This window comes from Bactrocera neohumeralis, chromosome 6 (assembly GCF_024586455.1).
Source record: "Bactrocera neohumeralis isolate Rockhampton chromosome 6, APGP_CSIRO_Bneo_wtdbg2-racon-allhic-juicebox.fasta_v2, whole genome shotgun sequence".
Classification (NCBI taxonomy): Eukaryota; Metazoa; Arthropoda; class Insecta; order Diptera; family Tephritidae; genus Bactrocera; species Bactrocera neohumeralis.
The window spans coordinates 12,383,435-12,400,660 of record NC_065923.1 but is presented as its reverse complement, the minus strand read 5'-3'; the positions used below and the strand labels follow the sequence as shown (position 1 = coordinate 12,400,660).

The 17,226-nt window shown below is 39.3% G+C and overlaps 2 protein-coding genes across 3 annotated transcripts in view; both read left to right on the top strand.

The window, feature by feature from the left end:
* LOC126761528 (neurobeachin-like protein 1) overlaps window positions 1-17,226 on the top strand; it is a 107,877-nt gene that overhangs the window by 63,813 nt on the left and 26,838 nt on the right. For both annotated transcript variants that reach the window (XM_050477818.1, XM_050477817.1), the window contains 11 exons: window positions 8,768-8,911; window positions 8,976-9,248; window positions 9,318-9,432; window positions 9,611-9,779; window positions 10,596-10,720; window positions 10,786-11,093; window positions 11,155-11,316; window positions 11,387-11,857; window positions 12,015-12,187; window positions 12,254-12,546; window positions 12,621-12,735. In XM_050477818.1, the coding sequence (XP_050333775.1) occupies window positions 8,768-8,911; window positions 8,976-9,248; window positions 9,318-9,432; window positions 9,611-9,779; window positions 10,596-10,720; window positions 10,786-11,093; window positions 11,155-11,316; window positions 11,387-11,857; window positions 12,015-12,187; window positions 12,254-12,546; window positions 12,621-12,735 (2,348 nt within the window). The remainder of the gene's footprint in view (window positions 1-8,767; window positions 8,912-8,975; window positions 9,249-9,317; window positions 9,433-9,610; window positions 9,780-10,595; window positions 10,721-10,785; window positions 11,094-11,154; window positions 11,317-11,386; window positions 11,858-12,014; window positions 12,188-12,253; window positions 12,547-12,620; window positions 12,736-17,226) is intronic.
* On the top strand, window positions 6,542-7,840 carry LOC126761543 (cuticle protein 21). The gene is made up of 2 exons (XM_050477841.1): window positions 6,542-6,701; window positions 6,918-7,840. Exons 1-2 carry the CDS (start codon window positions 6,687-6,689, stop codon window positions 7,650-7,652), a joined length of 750 nt encoding a protein of 249 aa, XP_050333798.1. The 5' UTR covers window positions 6,542-6,686; the 3' UTR covers window positions 7,653-7,840.

The window sequence follows — 17,226 nt, the reverse complement described above, 5'->3', positions numbered from 1 at the left end:
ACAATGGTACATAATATATATATATACATATGTACATACATTTAGTTATATAAGTAACACATATTTACACATTTATATATTTATTTATCATGTATAATATACATTTATACTCGAACTTACTGAGCAAACCACGGTTCATTTGATAGCGAAGGTGTTGGCGTCATGCGGGAGCGAGCTTTCCAATACCATGTTTTGGCCTCGGAAATTCGCAAAGGTTTAAATAGTTCGTAAGTTAGCTAAACCAAAGCCGAATAGCGCAAAAAATGTGTGGTCGTAGCTCAGCACATATACTATTTACCAGCCGAGTTGGTAGAAATGTTAAATGCTATTTTAATTGTATACAACCTATTTATTTAACTAGCAGTGAGTCCCTAACCTGATTCTAAGAAAAAGGCAATGCAAAGAATGTTAATAGTTATATCCGTTCATAGTCTCATTATGTGCTAAATATACTTGTAGTAGGTCTATGTTAAATTAAGACGCCCGCACTTCATATGTTATCTCCAGAAGAGATTTTTCGCAATTCTCATGTCATAGATATCACTTGACCCATCATAGGATTACTTATAAGACTTCTAGCTTACTATTTATTTAAAAGCAATTTCGGTTAGTCACAAGTATTTCTTCGGTATTCACAGCTTACTGCTGTAGTCCCCCTTAACTCTCTCTCTTTCTCTTAATAATAAAAGCCACCGCCTTCTTCTTCTTCATTGGCGTAGTAGCCGAGTTTACAGCAGCATGCCAATCGTTCTTCCTTTTCGCTGTTTGGCACCAATTGGAGATTCCAAGTATAGCCAGGTCCTTCTCCACCTGGTCTTTCCAACGAGTGGAGGTCTTCATCTTCCTGTGCTTCCCCCGGCGGGTACTGCGTCAAATACTCTCAGAGCTGGAGTGTTTTCATGCATTCGGACGATATGACATAGCCAGCTGTCTCTTAAGTCGCTGAACTATGTCAATTGTCGTAGTATATTCGTTCCCTCGGCTGCGGTATTCGCCTTGGCCAATGACCAAAGGGCCATAAATTTATAGCAGTACGGGAATGATGAATGACTTGTAGAGTTTAGTCTTGGTTCCTCAAGAGAGGGCTTTACTTCTCAATGGCCTACTCAGTCCGAAGTAGCACCTAGTGGCAAGAGTTATTTTGCGTTGGATTTCGAGGCTGACATTGTTGTTGATGTTAATACTGGTTCCAAGATAGACTGCCAACAGTGACGTGAGAGTCCCGAGTGCGACGACTGTTTGTTTTATGACACTCGTCTTGCCCTGGTTCACTACCAGACCCATTTGCTTCGCTTCTTTATCATGTCTGGAGAAGGCAGAACTAACGGCGCGGATGTTGAGGTCAACGATATCAATATCATCGGCGTACGCCAGTAGCTGTACACTCTTAAAAATGATTGCGCCTTCTCGATTGAGCTCTGCAGCTCGAATTTATTTTTCCAGGAGTAGATTAAAGAAGTCGCACGATCGGAACTCGCCTTGTCTGAAACCTCGTTTGGTATCGAACGGCTCGGAGAGGTCCTTCCCGATCCTGATGGAGCTTTTGGTATTGCTCAACGTCAGTTTACTTTTGAAGTGATGGTTTGTGTTAATCGTTTGGCGCATGGTGAATACCTGGTCAGTTGTTGATTTGCCAGGCCTAAAGACAAACTGATAAGGTCCAATCAGTTTGTTAACGGTGGACTTTAATCTTTTACACAATACGCTCGATAGAATCTTATATGCAATGTTGAGGAAGCTTATCCCACGGTAATTGGCGCAGATTGTGGGATCTCCCTTTTTGTGGATTGGGCAGAGCACACTTAAATTCCAATCGTTGGGCATGCTTTCGTGAAAACATATTCTTCAAAGAAGCTGATGCATGCTCCTTATCAGTTCTTCGCCGCCGTATTTGAAAAGCTCGGCCGGCAATCGAATTCACCATCTCCTGGTCTCAACTATGACAAATAATTTGACTGAGGTATCACGTATGTTTATGTTTCGTCACCAACGGGCATATCTTCTGCAGAGTCAATTTGACGTTGTGTTTCAAAGTTTTCGGAGTCAGCCTGAAACTGTATCTGTAATCGGTTTATCGAAGAACACCAAAAAATTATGAGAGAAGTGCAAACGGGTGTCCAGGTGAGAGGGTTTGGTGGAACCCGTTTAGCAGATATGACATTTGCACATTTGGAGTATATACATAGTATGTATGTTGATGTGAAATAGTATAGTTTTTCCTAACTAAAATAATTCAATTCTCTATTGCCAACAAACAAAGTAACTGTGTTAATAACAACTACGTGATGGGCATACAAACTCATTTCAATTAGAACTTTTGCCCAAATTCAAAAGCACTGCTTGAAAACGCGCACCCACACAAACACACGCATCTCATACGCATGTCAATTTTGGCGTGCGACATTTTTTTGTTTTTGTTTTTGTACATTTGATGTTGTGACACGCCGCTCGCATTATGCTGGCGGAAATGTCGTTACGATCTAGAGATTTAGAGATTTGCTTAAGCGATTTTGGCGCGCAACAACACACACACACTTGTGCTCATAGCCGCGTAGATGCACTACTTGCGCCGCATACAAATGCTTGACATGTGCCTTCGGTTGCTGCGTGCGCGCACCCGCCTTACCCTTTTAATGTTTAATGGCTGCTTACTCCTGCAAATGAATTAATAACTAAATTTACTAGATGCGAACAAAATCAAAGCAAACATACCGAACTCGAAGAATAAAAGGAATAATTGCACAAGATTTGCCAGAGCCAAAACATTTCGGCAACGCCCGACTGCGACTGCGGCTGTGTCTGGCAGTACGGCGGCTGCTGGTGCTCTCATTTGGGCCGCGTCGGCCGGCATATCACAATGTAGAATCAAGCGCCGTGGCCATTTGCCATTCACTTTTGTCGCACTTTTAGTTGTTTGGTCGTGGTTTTGTTCTGCGTCCGCCGCAGTCGCTGCTGCTGCGGCATTTGCCGTTGCCAGCTGCCTGTTGTCTGCCGCTCGGTGCTCTAGTGCTCTGGTGTGACCAAATTGGCACATTATTAAAAATGCATCAATTAGGCATCGATTGTATAACCTGTTCGCGAAATAGTTTACCCAGTCGCCAAGGCATGGACCTGATCGCTTATAAGCTTGGGTGCACGCATTGTCATAAGTCACTTCATTTGCTATTTTCAATGGGTTTCTTACAGCAAACCTGCTTTCCCATTTTATTGTTTTATGACTGGCAATGGAGGCGATTTCGAAAAGAAGGAATTATGTCATTCAAATATTGCTCACCGCAAAGCACTGTCCATCCTTTGTAATGAATTTTGGACTTGAAAGTGAACTCCAACTTTGAATATTTGAGCCTTTTTAAGCTTTCACGTCGATTTAAGGGATCACCGACTAACCAAAATTTTCTATGGACGAGACAATTGGAGACTCCAAGTGTAGGCAGATCCTTCTCCACCAACAAAGTCTTCCTGTTCCTTTGCTTCACCTCGTTGCGGATTTGACTCCTCGTTGCATCTTATTGTGGTCGACTACTCAAATTGCTGAATCTATCTTAGAAGAACTTTTTAAATCTGTCCATCTTCATGTTTCTATGTACATATATACGCGAACTAGTTCTTATGTTTTAACACATCGTTCTGAAATTTTGCACGTGGCTCTTGCTCACTTTTTAAATCAGTTTTATAACATTTTTCCATCTTATCTGGCAATTTGCGGCCTCGATCCCAAAAAAAAACTGTCAGAAATAAGTCAACCCAATTTTAGTAGCCCATTTCAATGTGAACCGTATTTCAATGGGGGCGCGCCTCGTCGACCTAAATAAATGGCAGATAGAAGGTGAAAGGTCTGGTCTATAATGCGGGCGAGGCAAAATTTCTAAGCTGCTGGTTTTCAAACAGTTTTTAATCGGTCGTGTTGCAAATTTTGGGGGATTTTTCAGCAATTTCTAGTTTCGGGCACTAATGATTTCACCCGGTTTAAAAAGTTCATTTTTTTCACCCACAAAGTTCGACATATTTGTGTAAAAAAAACGTGGTTGTGCAAGACGCTTTCCAACACACGTTCGGAACATAGAAACGATGGAATAGTAATCAAGTCACACCATTGACAAAACTTGGCAAATATAGTTATAGAAAAAAGTCTATCCTTCACAGTAGTTAGGTTTGGTGTAACAGAAGTTAGGTGAGCAACATCCTGAGATTTTGAGGGGACAGAGAATTTAAATTGAAACCTTAGTCGCGACCCAACAAATTGTTTTTAACCAATTTTACAACGAAAATGATACATTGTGACAAAAAAGCACCTGGATACATCAAAAAAGTATTTTACTAAGTTGGTATTACCGTCCTTAATTACTATGCCAAATATGAGCGAGAACTGTCAACCAGTTTGTTTAGTGCGTTGCGATTTTTACAATGGATAAAAATATCGAACAAAGAATGTGTCTCAAATTTTGTATTTCTAATTGAATTTCGGGTGCGGAATCGTTGAAAATGGAAAAGGCTTACGGTGATTCAGTTTAATCAAAAACACAAGATTACGAGTGGTACAAAGCCTTCAAAGACTTGTTCTGGACGACCTCTTCAACTGATATAAATACGTAAAAAGTTAAGGATATGGTGTTAGAAAATCATCAGGCAAGTGTTAGGGAGAGATGGTAATAGAGCTCGAAATCTCTCGCGAATCAGTTAGAATGATTATGGTGAATATTTTGGTTATCGAGCCACGATTGTGACCGAATCTATAGCCAATAACGCAATGAATACCATCGATGAACCACCGTATTCAAAAGATTTGGCTCTGCGTGATTTTTTCTTGTTCGCCAAACCAAAAATTGCCGCTCCGTGTAACCCGTTTTCTGTCGATCGAAGAGATATGTAAAAGAAAATCTGCTGAAGAAACTGAAGGCCATCCAAAAAGTGCTTATGATATGCCAACCAGTTTGTTTTACAGCAGCTGCTTAAGCCAGTACACCTCAGTAGTGTGTAAATATATCGAACAAAGAATTTGTCTCAAATTTGGTATCGTAAAGAATATTGGAAAAATCTAACGGTGATTCATAAAACAAAATTCGCTGAAGGAGCTGAAGGCTAAGTGCTTATGGAAAGTGTTTCGAGGTCTTGAAAATACGTTGGCATAGGTGTATTACATCTGGTGGAGATTACTTTGAAAGCGACGAAATAAATATTATTCAGTAATGAAATATTCTGCATTTTATTTACAATTTCCGGGTACTTTTTTGTCACATTGTATGAATAGAAAACTGCTGCTAAAATATTTGTTTAAAAATGTGCACAAAAATGCTTGCAAACTTAACTTTATTTAAAATTCGCCTGCGAATTCTTCCTCATTGTTCTCTAACACAATTTCTACGACACCAAATGCCGGTTGAATACCTCAACTTCATTACTTTTTTAAACAGTTTTAAGCGCGTTTTTCAATCTTCGTTATTCTAAATTTGTTCAATTTTAATTTGATTTTGTTGCTTGGCATTTTCTATGCTCAACAAGCCTCGCTATGAGCCTCTTTTTTAATATGCAACTCATTGCGAAGCTTTCCATTTTTCACTACGCCAATCAAATCAAAATGGCTTGCGATAAAAAAGCCAAAAATAGTCATTTAAATGGCTAAATTGAACCCACAAAATTTCAGTGATTGAATGAAATTAGTTCGTTATCGTGGTGATCGCAATTTTTATTTCACATTTTGGGCAATTTCTAGCGTTGAATGGAATGCATGCTGCATACATATTTATATATGTATGATTTTTTATGTATGTATGTACATATGTATGTATGTATGTAGGTTCGTGCATTAATGCAGATTTACGCTGTATTTATTTTATAGCAAAACACTTCCAGCGCTGAGACAATGAAAAAATTAAATAAAAATAAAAACATTTTTTAAATTTTTTTTTATTATTTTTTTTATATTTTTTTTTTATTATTTTTTATTTTTACTTGCATTGAATTGCAATTATTGATATGCGTTGGCGCTTGCGCTGCTGATTCCAACAATTAGATGTCGTTCCCCATGTCACTGCATTACGGCGGCCACCACCGCGCAGGCCTTTGGAGTGGGTAGCTCACAAGCCACGTGCGTGAGTGTCGCACAGTTTGCTAGCTAACCAACCGATGCTATGAAAGCGCACTGGCATGCAAATGTATGTATGTGCATGTGTATGTACTATAAATATTGAAATGTATGTATTCACGCGTTTGCCTTGCTGACTTACCCGATTTACGTGCCCAGAATTCACCAGCAGAATTTCAAAACGCTTTTAGTTGGTCATTGGTAGTTGGGCTTCGTGTTTGGCTTCTTGAATTAACGCCACCCGCCCTTCGTGTACGAGGTATGGCTTGCATTGAAGAGGTCATATGCTCGCTAAAATTAAAAAAAAAAAATAATTAAAAACAAAAGCCAAAATCCAAAACAAAACATTGTAGAGCAATTTTTAGTACAATCCGCAACACCTCTAGCTTCGAGACTGAGTGTGGAAGAGCGCGCTGCCGCTACAATGCAAATATTCAAATTTTTGGAAATCGTCTTCTTCTCTTTTTTCGAGAGCTGCGGTCTCATCGCGCGTGCGCCTCATTTGGAATTTTTTGAAGTATAAAAAGCGTCGCAATTTTGGAAAAAGTATGTCAGTTTTGTTTTAATCAAGCGACAGTGAGAATCTAATCAGCTTAAGCACACAATGAGTCCATTCGTTGTAAGTATTTTGAGCTCCTGCGACAATCACCACATCCTTCGTAACGTACTCTGTACGAAGGCAACGGATGCTTGGATTACGCGTTTGTACGAAAAGTAAACGATGCAGTTCCGAGCCTCCACAAGGTTCTAAGTACCGTCGTAGTGTCCAAGCGTCCTTTGGATTAAGACCACACACTCACACATTTTAAATATATATTCTTACTTTGCCTTACAGTTTGCCGCTGTTCTATCTACCTTGGCGCTCTCTGCCAACGCTGGTATCATTGCCGCACCTGCGCCTTTGGCGTACGCCGCTGCTCCAGCACCTCTGGCCTACGCCGCTGCACCAGCTGCCTACGCATCGGGTCCCATCTATGCTCGTTACGCCGCCCCTGCTCCATTGGTTGCCGCCGCTCCAGCTCCATTGGCTGCTGCCGCACCAATTGTGAAACCAGTCGTTGCCAGAACCTACGCCGCCGCTCCAGCACCACTCCTTGCCCCAAGAGCTTTGGCTTCACCAATTGCCGCTCCATTGGCCGCCCCAGCACCACTTGTTGCCGCACCAGCTCCCGTTGTTGCCGCCCCAGCGCCCGTAGTTGCCGCTAGAGCTTTGGCCGCACCAGTCGCCGCTCCAGTTGCTGTCGCCTCCGACATTGTTGACCCACACCCACAATACACCTACGCTTACAATGTACAAGATGCTTTGACCGGTGACTCCAAGACCCAAGAGGAAACCCGTGATGGTGACATCGTTCGTGGCTCATACTCGCTCATCGAACCCGACGGTTCCCGTCGTATTGTCAACTACTACGCTGATCCCATCAACGGTTTCAACGCTGTCGTCCAAAAGGATGTGCCAGTCGCCGCTGTTGCTCCTGTCGTCGCCGCCAAGGCTGTTGCTGCCCCACTTGTGGCCGCTCCAGCACCAGTCGTTGCCGCCAAGACCCTTGCCGCTCCAATTGTTGTCTAAACAAAAGGAAACCGCTTGGAGGATTGACCATTGACCCCGTAGATAACCAACGTACCGACACACTCTTGTCCGAAATGTCAGCTATTTGTTGAGTTGCTTGCCTTGCCGGTTGACTTGGGAGCGCTGTGCGCGCCAACTATTGGTAGAACAATGTAATTCAACGGAGGACATCCATTTGTAAATAAACTAGAAAAACTCATTGTCTTTGTTGAAAACTTTCATCGTTAATAAAAAAAACTGTTAAAACAAAAAATAATAATTTATCCTTTTTTTGATATTTGAAGAGGTTGAAGACACTAATGAAAATATTTATATTATAAATTTTTTATTTAAGTCAAGCTTTGCATGAGGTCTATCTGCTTTACAACTTCGAATACTGTCCTATGTAAGTTCCGCAATAAAAGCTTATCTCTCGTTCATAGAAAGATCTCACGGTTTTCGAAGTATTGGTTCTTAAGATCTTAGTTTTCATAATCTTTAAAATGTCCTCCAAAAAGAGACTTCAAATTTTTGACTCTTGGTTTTTTCTCAAGTTCTTAGTTTTCATAATCCTTAAAATGTCCTCCAAAAAGAGACTTTAAATTTCGTGCAAAGTCTGTTTTCAAATAACTCTTGCGAAATTTGTGGCTCTTTAGTAATTGATTTAGTCTCATAATCCTTGAAGACATATTAGAAACCGGTTCCTCTAGAGAAGAGGAACGTTATTCTTCGAAATTTCGACAATTGGACTAAATGTTGTTGTTGTTATAACGGGTACCTAGTTCTCATTGGAATGGTAAGGGTTAGACAGGTTATCGTCGACGTCATCTAACGGAAGGTTCAAGAAACGTGCTGTTTCGACGGGGCCGGTCCAAAGGGAAAGGTGTTAGATGAGTGACCCCATGACACTGGACTAAATGTTTAACACCCCGGTAAAAGAGATTTATAAAAAGAATTCCTGGAAGCTCAAACAAAACTTCTTTGACTTTTTAAATTATATGTTCAACACTTATCCTGCTTTTCAAATTTTGTTCGTCTGAACTGGCAATCATAAAGTGAAATCGAATATATCAGTCTATTAAAAATATAAATATATGTAAATTAACCTACAACCTAATCTAAACATTCTCTTTCAGTAATTCTCCAGAAGAGTTTTGGATGCTCTCCAATCATGAGAATGTCGCGCGCATGCGTCTCAAACTCGAGCCGCAATTGTATCCGAACAAGCACGAGAATGCGGCGAATTTACGTGATAATGCCACAAATGCCTATGATCCAAGGTAGGGCTTAGGAAATATTATATATATTTCATAAGTTATTATTAAAAAAATATTGAATATTCAGAGAAATCTCGGAATTCGACTCGACAATTAAGAGTGCCGTTGTACGTGACTTCTTAGCAGACGATGAGAATCTACAGCTCGAAGAGGAGCTGCGTCAATCGATTGAAGCGCAATCGCAGCAAGATGTACCACTGGAAAAATCAGTCATTTCACAAGACTGCGAACTGATTACGCTGATGACGAAGGTGAAAGGTAAAATCGAGGTGAATCAAACGCTATTCACCTTCATCGATTTGAGTCCGCCGTCGGAAGATGGCTCCAAACATGATTTTCGGTGAGTAATGCGAAAATAGCTTGGATTTGAAAAATAATTTTAAAATGCATTCAATTTTCTTCCATTAAGCTTTCCAATCAGCAAAATACGTGAGGTACATTTGCGCAAATTCAATTTGCGGCGCAGCGCTTTGGAAATATTTTTAATCGATCAAACTAGTTATTTTCTCAATTTTACAACAAAGGTGAGTTCGACTGCTCATATTAAGCTGCAGCGAGGTTCAGTGTTATTTTTAAGTGTGTTTTGTATTTCAATTGTCGGAAACAAAATTAATCGATTTCGTATACGTATCGAAATATAAAACAGGCTTCCAGTGGTAGAATTGAAAGATTTTGCAATTTATTTCTCTAATTTGTTTGTAGACACGCAACAAGGTTTTTACGAAAATTTTGAGCCTCCAACCGCCAAACATTTTATACGGCTCCGGTCGCTCTCCCGGAGAATTATTGCGCGCTTCGGGACTTACGCAGAAGTGGGTAAATCGTGAGATTTCCAATTTCGAATATCTTATGTACTTGAATACAATCGCTGGTAAGTCAATGCTTTGATTGAACTAGTTTACCGTTACATATACATATATATTTGAGTAAATTCCCTAAATTCGAAGTTTATTCGACAAATAGTTTTGGGTATATGTAAGACTTAGTTAAACAGCGTTCGATTAAAACCCCTTTTAAATTTTTGAGAGTAGATTACCAAGCCGATAGGTCCAATCGACTATGAAAGCAGCCGATCAATCGAATTTCCGTTCCCACAACAGACGGGTCTACGTAACCTAAACGGACCCGGATTTTTTATACGGTCAAGGACTGCCAATTCGGCAGAATTCTGCCGCTACAACAATAACAATCAATCAAATCTTCCAACGTGGTTTTTTTCGCGAAACCCTGTTTTCAAAGTCGGCGAGGAAGCTTTCTCCGAATCGTCTGTACCAATCGGCTTAAAGTTTTCACACGACCTTCTGAAATATATTTGACGCTTTTTGTCCTTTAAAATTTTGAGTGCAGATTACCAAGCCGATCAGTTCAGGCGACTCTGAAAGCAGCCGACCAATCAAATTTCCGTTCCCAAGACAGTCGGATCTGAGTAACTCAATTCGGCAGAATTCTGCCGCTACAACAACAACAAATCAAATCTTTAAATGGGGTTTTTGGTGAAACCCTGTTTTCAGGGTCGGTAAGGAAATTTTCTCCGAATCGTCTGGACCAATCGGGTTAAAGTTTTCACACGACCTTCTTAAATATATTTGACGCCATTTTGTTAAAAATCAATTATTATTGTTGCAAACACTTTTTACAATACTCAATACAGTTATATAATTTATAATTTGTTTCCATTCCTTTCTAGGCCGCTCTTACAATGACCTCAGTCAGTACCCAGTATTTCCTTGGATATTGTCCGACTATACCAGCGATGTTTTAGACTTAACCGATCCAAAATCTTTTCGCGATCTTTCCAAGCCTGTTGGCGTGGTAAGCTACTTTGAAAACGCATTATAGATCACATCTTTTATACTCTTATAACTCACATACTTTAGATCAATCCTAAAAATGAGGCTGGTGTGCGCATCAAATACGAGTCCTTCGAAGACCCCTCGGGTGCGATACCGAAATTCCATTACGGCACACATTACTCTAATTCTGGCGGTGTTTTGCATTATTTGCTGCGCGTGGAACCATTTACGTCGCTGCATATTGAGTTGCAAAGTGGGCGCTTCGATGTGGCCGATCGGCAATTCCACTCAATACCACAAACGTGGAAATTGTTAATGGACAATCCGAACGATGTGAAGGAGCTGATACCAGAATTCTTTTATTTTCCCGAATTTCTGAAAAATAAGAATAAGTGTGTTTATATTTAAATATGCTTCTTTTATTACATTATAACAACAATTTACCACCTTTAGATTTGATTTGGGTCACTTGCAAATAACAAAAGAAAAAGTGGATGACGTCATACTGCCAACATGGGCCAACACACCGGAGGAGTTTATAGCTATACACCGACGTGCTTTAGAATCGGAATATGTCAGTCAAAATCTGCATCATTGGATCGATTTGATTTTCGGGTGAGTATTTCCATGACAAAACGTTTGCCGGCAGCATATTAAGTCTCAAAAAACCTTATTTTTAACACAGCTACAAACAGAAAGGCCCCAAAGCTGTCGAAGCGCTCAACGTTTTTTACTATTGTTCATATGAAGGTGCCGTCGATTTGGATAAAATCACCAATCCCGTTGAACGTGAAGCTGTTGAAGGTATGATCAACAACTTCGGTCAAGTGCCATCACAATTATTGCGTGAACCACATCCGCGTCGTTTGACACAAGAGGAGACGGCACTCAAACTGGTGCGCGCCGAATTGAAACGACCGGATCTTACGCAATTCCTCGATAAGGTTGTGCAATATTATTGCGAGCTGTCAACGCCAAAAGATCCAATTGTCTTCCTGAGCGCACCGCGCAGTCCGCCACGCTCATTTCTACAACTCAGTCCGGATGTGCTTGTCAGCATATCGAAATCATGTATACTTGGTGCTAACTCATGGATGTCCTATGATAAGGATCGAGGATTTCTGCTGGAAATCGATGCAACAACTACCAATTTGAAGTAAGTGAAGATGAATTATAATAATATCATAAAAACTTTCTAAAAAACTCTAATTTGTGGATTTACTAATTCTGTTATAAGCAAATTATTTTCTATAATCTAAAAAGTATTTAAAGCTCTATTTGTTTGATTTTTTATATTTTTTTTATTCTTTTAGAAACCGCAAACGCATCTTTGGCCCCTTCCATCCCTCACAACATCCACACTCACAACTGTTCGCAGTGAGCACAGATGGCAAGCTATTGTATGCCGGCGGCATCTGGGATAACTCGCTGCGTGTCTATAATTTACATAAGGGAAAAGCAGTAGCCTCTGTAACGCGGCACTTAGGTTTGTTAACGAAACTTTTACCTCTTGTCCTTTTAAGCAGTCGAAATCTTTTTGCATTTCTACTAGACATCATCACCTGTCTGGCGTTGGACAACTGCGGCTCTTACTTAGTCACCGGTTCGCGTGATTGTACCTGCATTGTTTGGAGCATACAGTCTCAGCAGTATGGCAATGTGCCGGCCAGCACAAACATTCCAATGCACGCGCTTACTGGGCAGGCCCATTTGCAGGCGATAACACAGCTGAATACGCAGAATGCATTCTCGCCCAAACCATTGACCACACTCTACGGTCACGATGATGCCATTTCGAGTGTCGCGATTTATACTGAATTGGATATGGTCGTTTCGGGTTCACTGGTAATTTACCTAAATTTGCCGCAATTTGACTTATGTTGTTTTCTGATTTTATTTGTTTGCTTTTTATGTTTTAGGACGGCACTGTAAACGTGTATACCATACAGGATGGCCAATTTGTGCGCACACTGAAGCCTATTGGCTGTACTGAGACCTGCGTACAAATATCATTCGTTACTGTTTCATATCATGGTAAGTGGTGCTTAAATTTGTTTAATTTTTTGAAAATAACTAAATTAATTTTGAGCTCATTTTTTAGTGTTTCCATATATATGTATGTTTCCTTATATCTATAGCTAAAAAATTTATGTGGTAATTTTTTCCACGTAGCGATTGTATGCTTAACATCTGCAGCCTGAAAGTAGGCTACAATAATGCATGGCAATCTGAGCAGTCATAGCAGAGAATGTAATGAGCATAATGTTAACAAAGTTGTGCAAAAATGTTATCATTTTCCGTTTAGACTACATTGAAATGTTAACTCGATCAAGATAGAATGTTACGGAAATTTTTTGTGCATTTTACATTTTTCAAATGTATAATTGTAGAAAAAAATATTTAAGCCAGCTATTTTAGAAATTTTCATGTTTCATGAATAAGTTATTTTTATCGCCGAATTACTTACATATTTCGTTGCTTATGGGTATCATCTACTTTTGCGGTCAAATTATGAACATTTTTTTTTGACGATGGTTTGTTGATTTCTCTTGTGGCCACGAATAATTCCACTTGGACAGCTAGCGGCTCCAATCTGTTGTGATGCCCACAACTACTAGAGTTATATCGAAAAGACCGTCGCATATCGACTTTTACAGCCTGCCATAAATATACTGAGGCTGTTAATATCAATTCCAGCCAATCAAACTTAATATGGCCAAAGTGAAGGAAGGTGTTTAAATGTTTCAACTTCATCTTCCGACAAATTTCGTTCTCCAAAATCCTTAGACTAACTCTCTAAGTGCCAAAGGGACAGTGTCTACTTACGACACCTATCATTGCGGCGATCTGAGCCTTGCAACGAGCTAGCAGTTCAATAGGCTTATTTCGGGCCAAAAGGCTTAGGCAACTCCACAAATGCTGGTTGCTGTCCAACGCTTGCTGAGCTCATGTAAGGCCCATAAGCCCAGCACCCGAATGCACGAAGACAGAGGAACTTCTGCTTGTACTCATCCAGATGGAATTTGGGTATGGGTAGGCACTCGGCTTTACAATTTCCGACGATTTCACCGTTGTTAGTCATCCTGACAAGTTGACTCTTAATGAGGTATCGCAGTCCTTGCCTAGTTTTGTGCTCTCTGTTCACGAGCTCAAGGCCTGTATGGCAGCTCTGTCATGGGAGTGGATGTATACCTCTTTGAAAGAAGCCCCACTTCGTGGAAGTACATGTGCTGCTACCATGATGGCTGCAACTTCTGCTTAAAAGCCACTTAAGTGGTATCAGCAGATGGGAGATTGAGAGTTCCCGATTGTCCTCCAGCCTTCCCATGGAGCTTCGATCCACCCATGCGAAAGCACACTGCGCCTCTTCTTCAGCGACTCCGCTTCACCAACATATCTGTCGGGGGTATTTGCGCGGAAAAGATGCTGCTAGGAATAGGCTTCGCGAGGCACTGGTACAAAGTGATCAGAGATGCAATCGAAGCAAGTAAGGATTTCATAATGTGCCTCTTTGGGACCCTTAATGTGATCAGTTTCCCGGAGTTTCACGTCGTACGGCGAGATGGAAGAGTTGGAGGCTAGATATCTTGTAAACCAACCTTATTTTGATCAAATGATTACATAGTTATGTCTACAATAGATATAAGTATGCAAGAAAAATCTAATATAGCAATCCCCGCAGATAGACGACATTCTTAACGGCTTTCCGATAAATTTAAACACAGTTTTTGTTGTTGAAACAGATTTCAAAACCTTTCTCTGTTGGGTGCAATGAATATTTTCCTCGATACATCACGTGTATTCTATAATGCAGCGGAGACATATGATTTTTTTCAATTATTATATAATTTATATTACGAAACAACTGCTAATGTACTTATCAAGAACAAACATTTCATCGCGAATTATCTAAACTCTTACAACTGCAATAATCAGTTGCATATTCTATTGCTTTGTTTAAAGTGATTAAATTATTTTATTTGAAATTAGATTAAATTTATAATACGCAAATTGCCGTTAACATACATTAACGCCATAATTCACACTCGTTGTGTATATATGTATGTGTGCATGTGCAACAGTTACACACGTTACTTATACATTTTTTGCACTATCAGCATTCAATTTAGTCAAGAACGTATGCTCTAAAGTCCATGAACGGCTGCAGCTAACATATCTCTGCTAGTATTTAGTCAATGACCTACGACAACATTTTCATAGTTTGCCTCAATTTCCATTGGCTGCGAACATACCTACAGACATGAAAGGAAAACGGTGCAGAGCATTTGAAATAAGTAATTGCATACGCTCTTATCATGCTAAGCTAACAACTACTGCTCGTTTATGATTCGAAATTGTCTAGTTATAACGATGTAGGTGCATGTATGGCGTACATACATACTCACAAACATATAACATATATACATACAAGTGTATGCATTGTGCACACATGAGCCGTTCTGAGACCAAAAAGGCTTTATACTAAATCGTGAACATAGTATATCACGTGATGGTGTTATCTCGTGTCTAGAGCCCATAAGTGTACACGTAATGAGAACCATAATGCTTAAAGACATACATATGTACGTGCTTCCACACGTTTATGCATACGTTTACTTTGAACGGTGTTATCAGCGAGGAAATTGGATTAGTAAACTTCAGCACAAACCTACCACATTTAAGTCCATTGTAAATATATGTGCATAGCTATGTACTAGGCACACATTTTTTAGCTAAAGGAATAATATGTAGCACTGTTATCTGACCAAATATTTATATAAGGCAGTGGCACATTAATCATTTGTGGGCGAAGAAATGTCAACATATTTTTTTTTTTTTTTTGTATAGACCTCACTTCCGGTAGTATTTTAGAAGCTATTCATACATTGTGATGAAATTTGGTAATGTTTGAGGTTTCTTTGTAATGTATAGAATTATTGGCAATAAACCTATTTTGAGAATTTTTCAAAGCAAGTTTCCTTATGATGTATCGGGTGATTTTTTAAGAGCTTGATAACTTTTTAAAAAAAAAAAACGCATAAAATTTGCAAAATCTCATCGGTTCTTTATTTGAAACGTTAGATTGGTTCATGACATTCTTTTTGAGATAATTTCATTTAAAAATGTTGACGGCTGCGTCTTAGGTGGTCCATTCGGAAAGTCCAATTTTGGGCACGTCGAATTTTCAGTGAATGGGCCCTAGAAAAGTTGGCAGAAAATCCGCTTTTTTATCGACAAATTTTGTTCAGCGATGAGGCTCATTTCTGGTTGAATACGTAAATAAGCAAAATTGCCGCATTTGGGGTGAATTGAAGCCGATGAACTGCCCATTCCCGAAAAATGCACTGTTTGGTGTGGTTTGTACGCTGGTGGAATCATTGGACCGTATTTTTTCAAAGATGCTGTTGGACGCAACGTTAATGTTCGTTCGATGCTAACAAACTTTTGTTGCCAAAAATAACTTGGTTGACATGTGGTTTCAACAAGATGGCGCTACATGCCACACAGCTCGCGATTCTATGGCCATTTTGAGGGAAAACTTCGGAGAACAATTCATCTCAAGAAATGGACCCGTAAGTTGGCCACCAAGATCATGCGATTTAACGCCTTTAGACTATTTTTTGTGGGGCTACGTCAAGTTACGTACAGAAATAAGCCAGCAACTATTCCAGCTTTGGAAGACAACATTTCCGAAGAAATTCGGGCTATTCCGGCCGAAATGCTCGAAAAAGTTGCCCAAAATTGGACTTTCCGAATGGACCACCTAAGACGCAGCCGCGGTCAACATTTAAATGAAATTATCTTCAAAAAGTAAATGTCTGAACCAATTAACGTTTCAAATAAAGAACCGATGAGATTTTGCAAAAGCTCTTAAAAAATCACCCGATATAAAAACTCTTGTAATGGATCTGATTCTATAATTTTTGAAAGAAAAAAGTCATAGTAGTATAAAAAGCATTAGGAAGAGGTAGATAAAATAAAAAAATAATACAAATAAAATGTAAGGGCGATCATTGAAATCTGATTTCTGATATTGCAATAAAATATCTTACGTTTTCTCAAGAAATGAAAATGCAGAATCCACTAAACGATTAAAAGCTGTTGTTTTTTGTTATTTATCTACCACTTATTTCGTAGTAGCAGCTCCATAGGACTCTCTTAATCGAGCTAAACCGATTTTAATCCATAAAAATGCAACCAAACTCTCCTTCCTCTTCTCCTCAGATCCACCGTTAATTATTTTTTCTTTCATTTTTCTTATTTTATCTGGGTTTCATCTTATTTAATTATTTTTTACACTTTTTACCATTTTCAAATACTTCAACACTAACCTGTAACCCAAAGTCTATTTTGTATTTTAAAAATTCATAGAAATTATAATATATAATATAAGACTAAACTATACTAAAATTAGTAAAAAGAAAGTTTTGTTTTAAGATTTTAAGAAATTTTAAGAAAAATAATTTAAAAAATGGATATATAAAGACTAAATTAGTAAGAAAGTTTTTTTTTAATTAAAAAAAA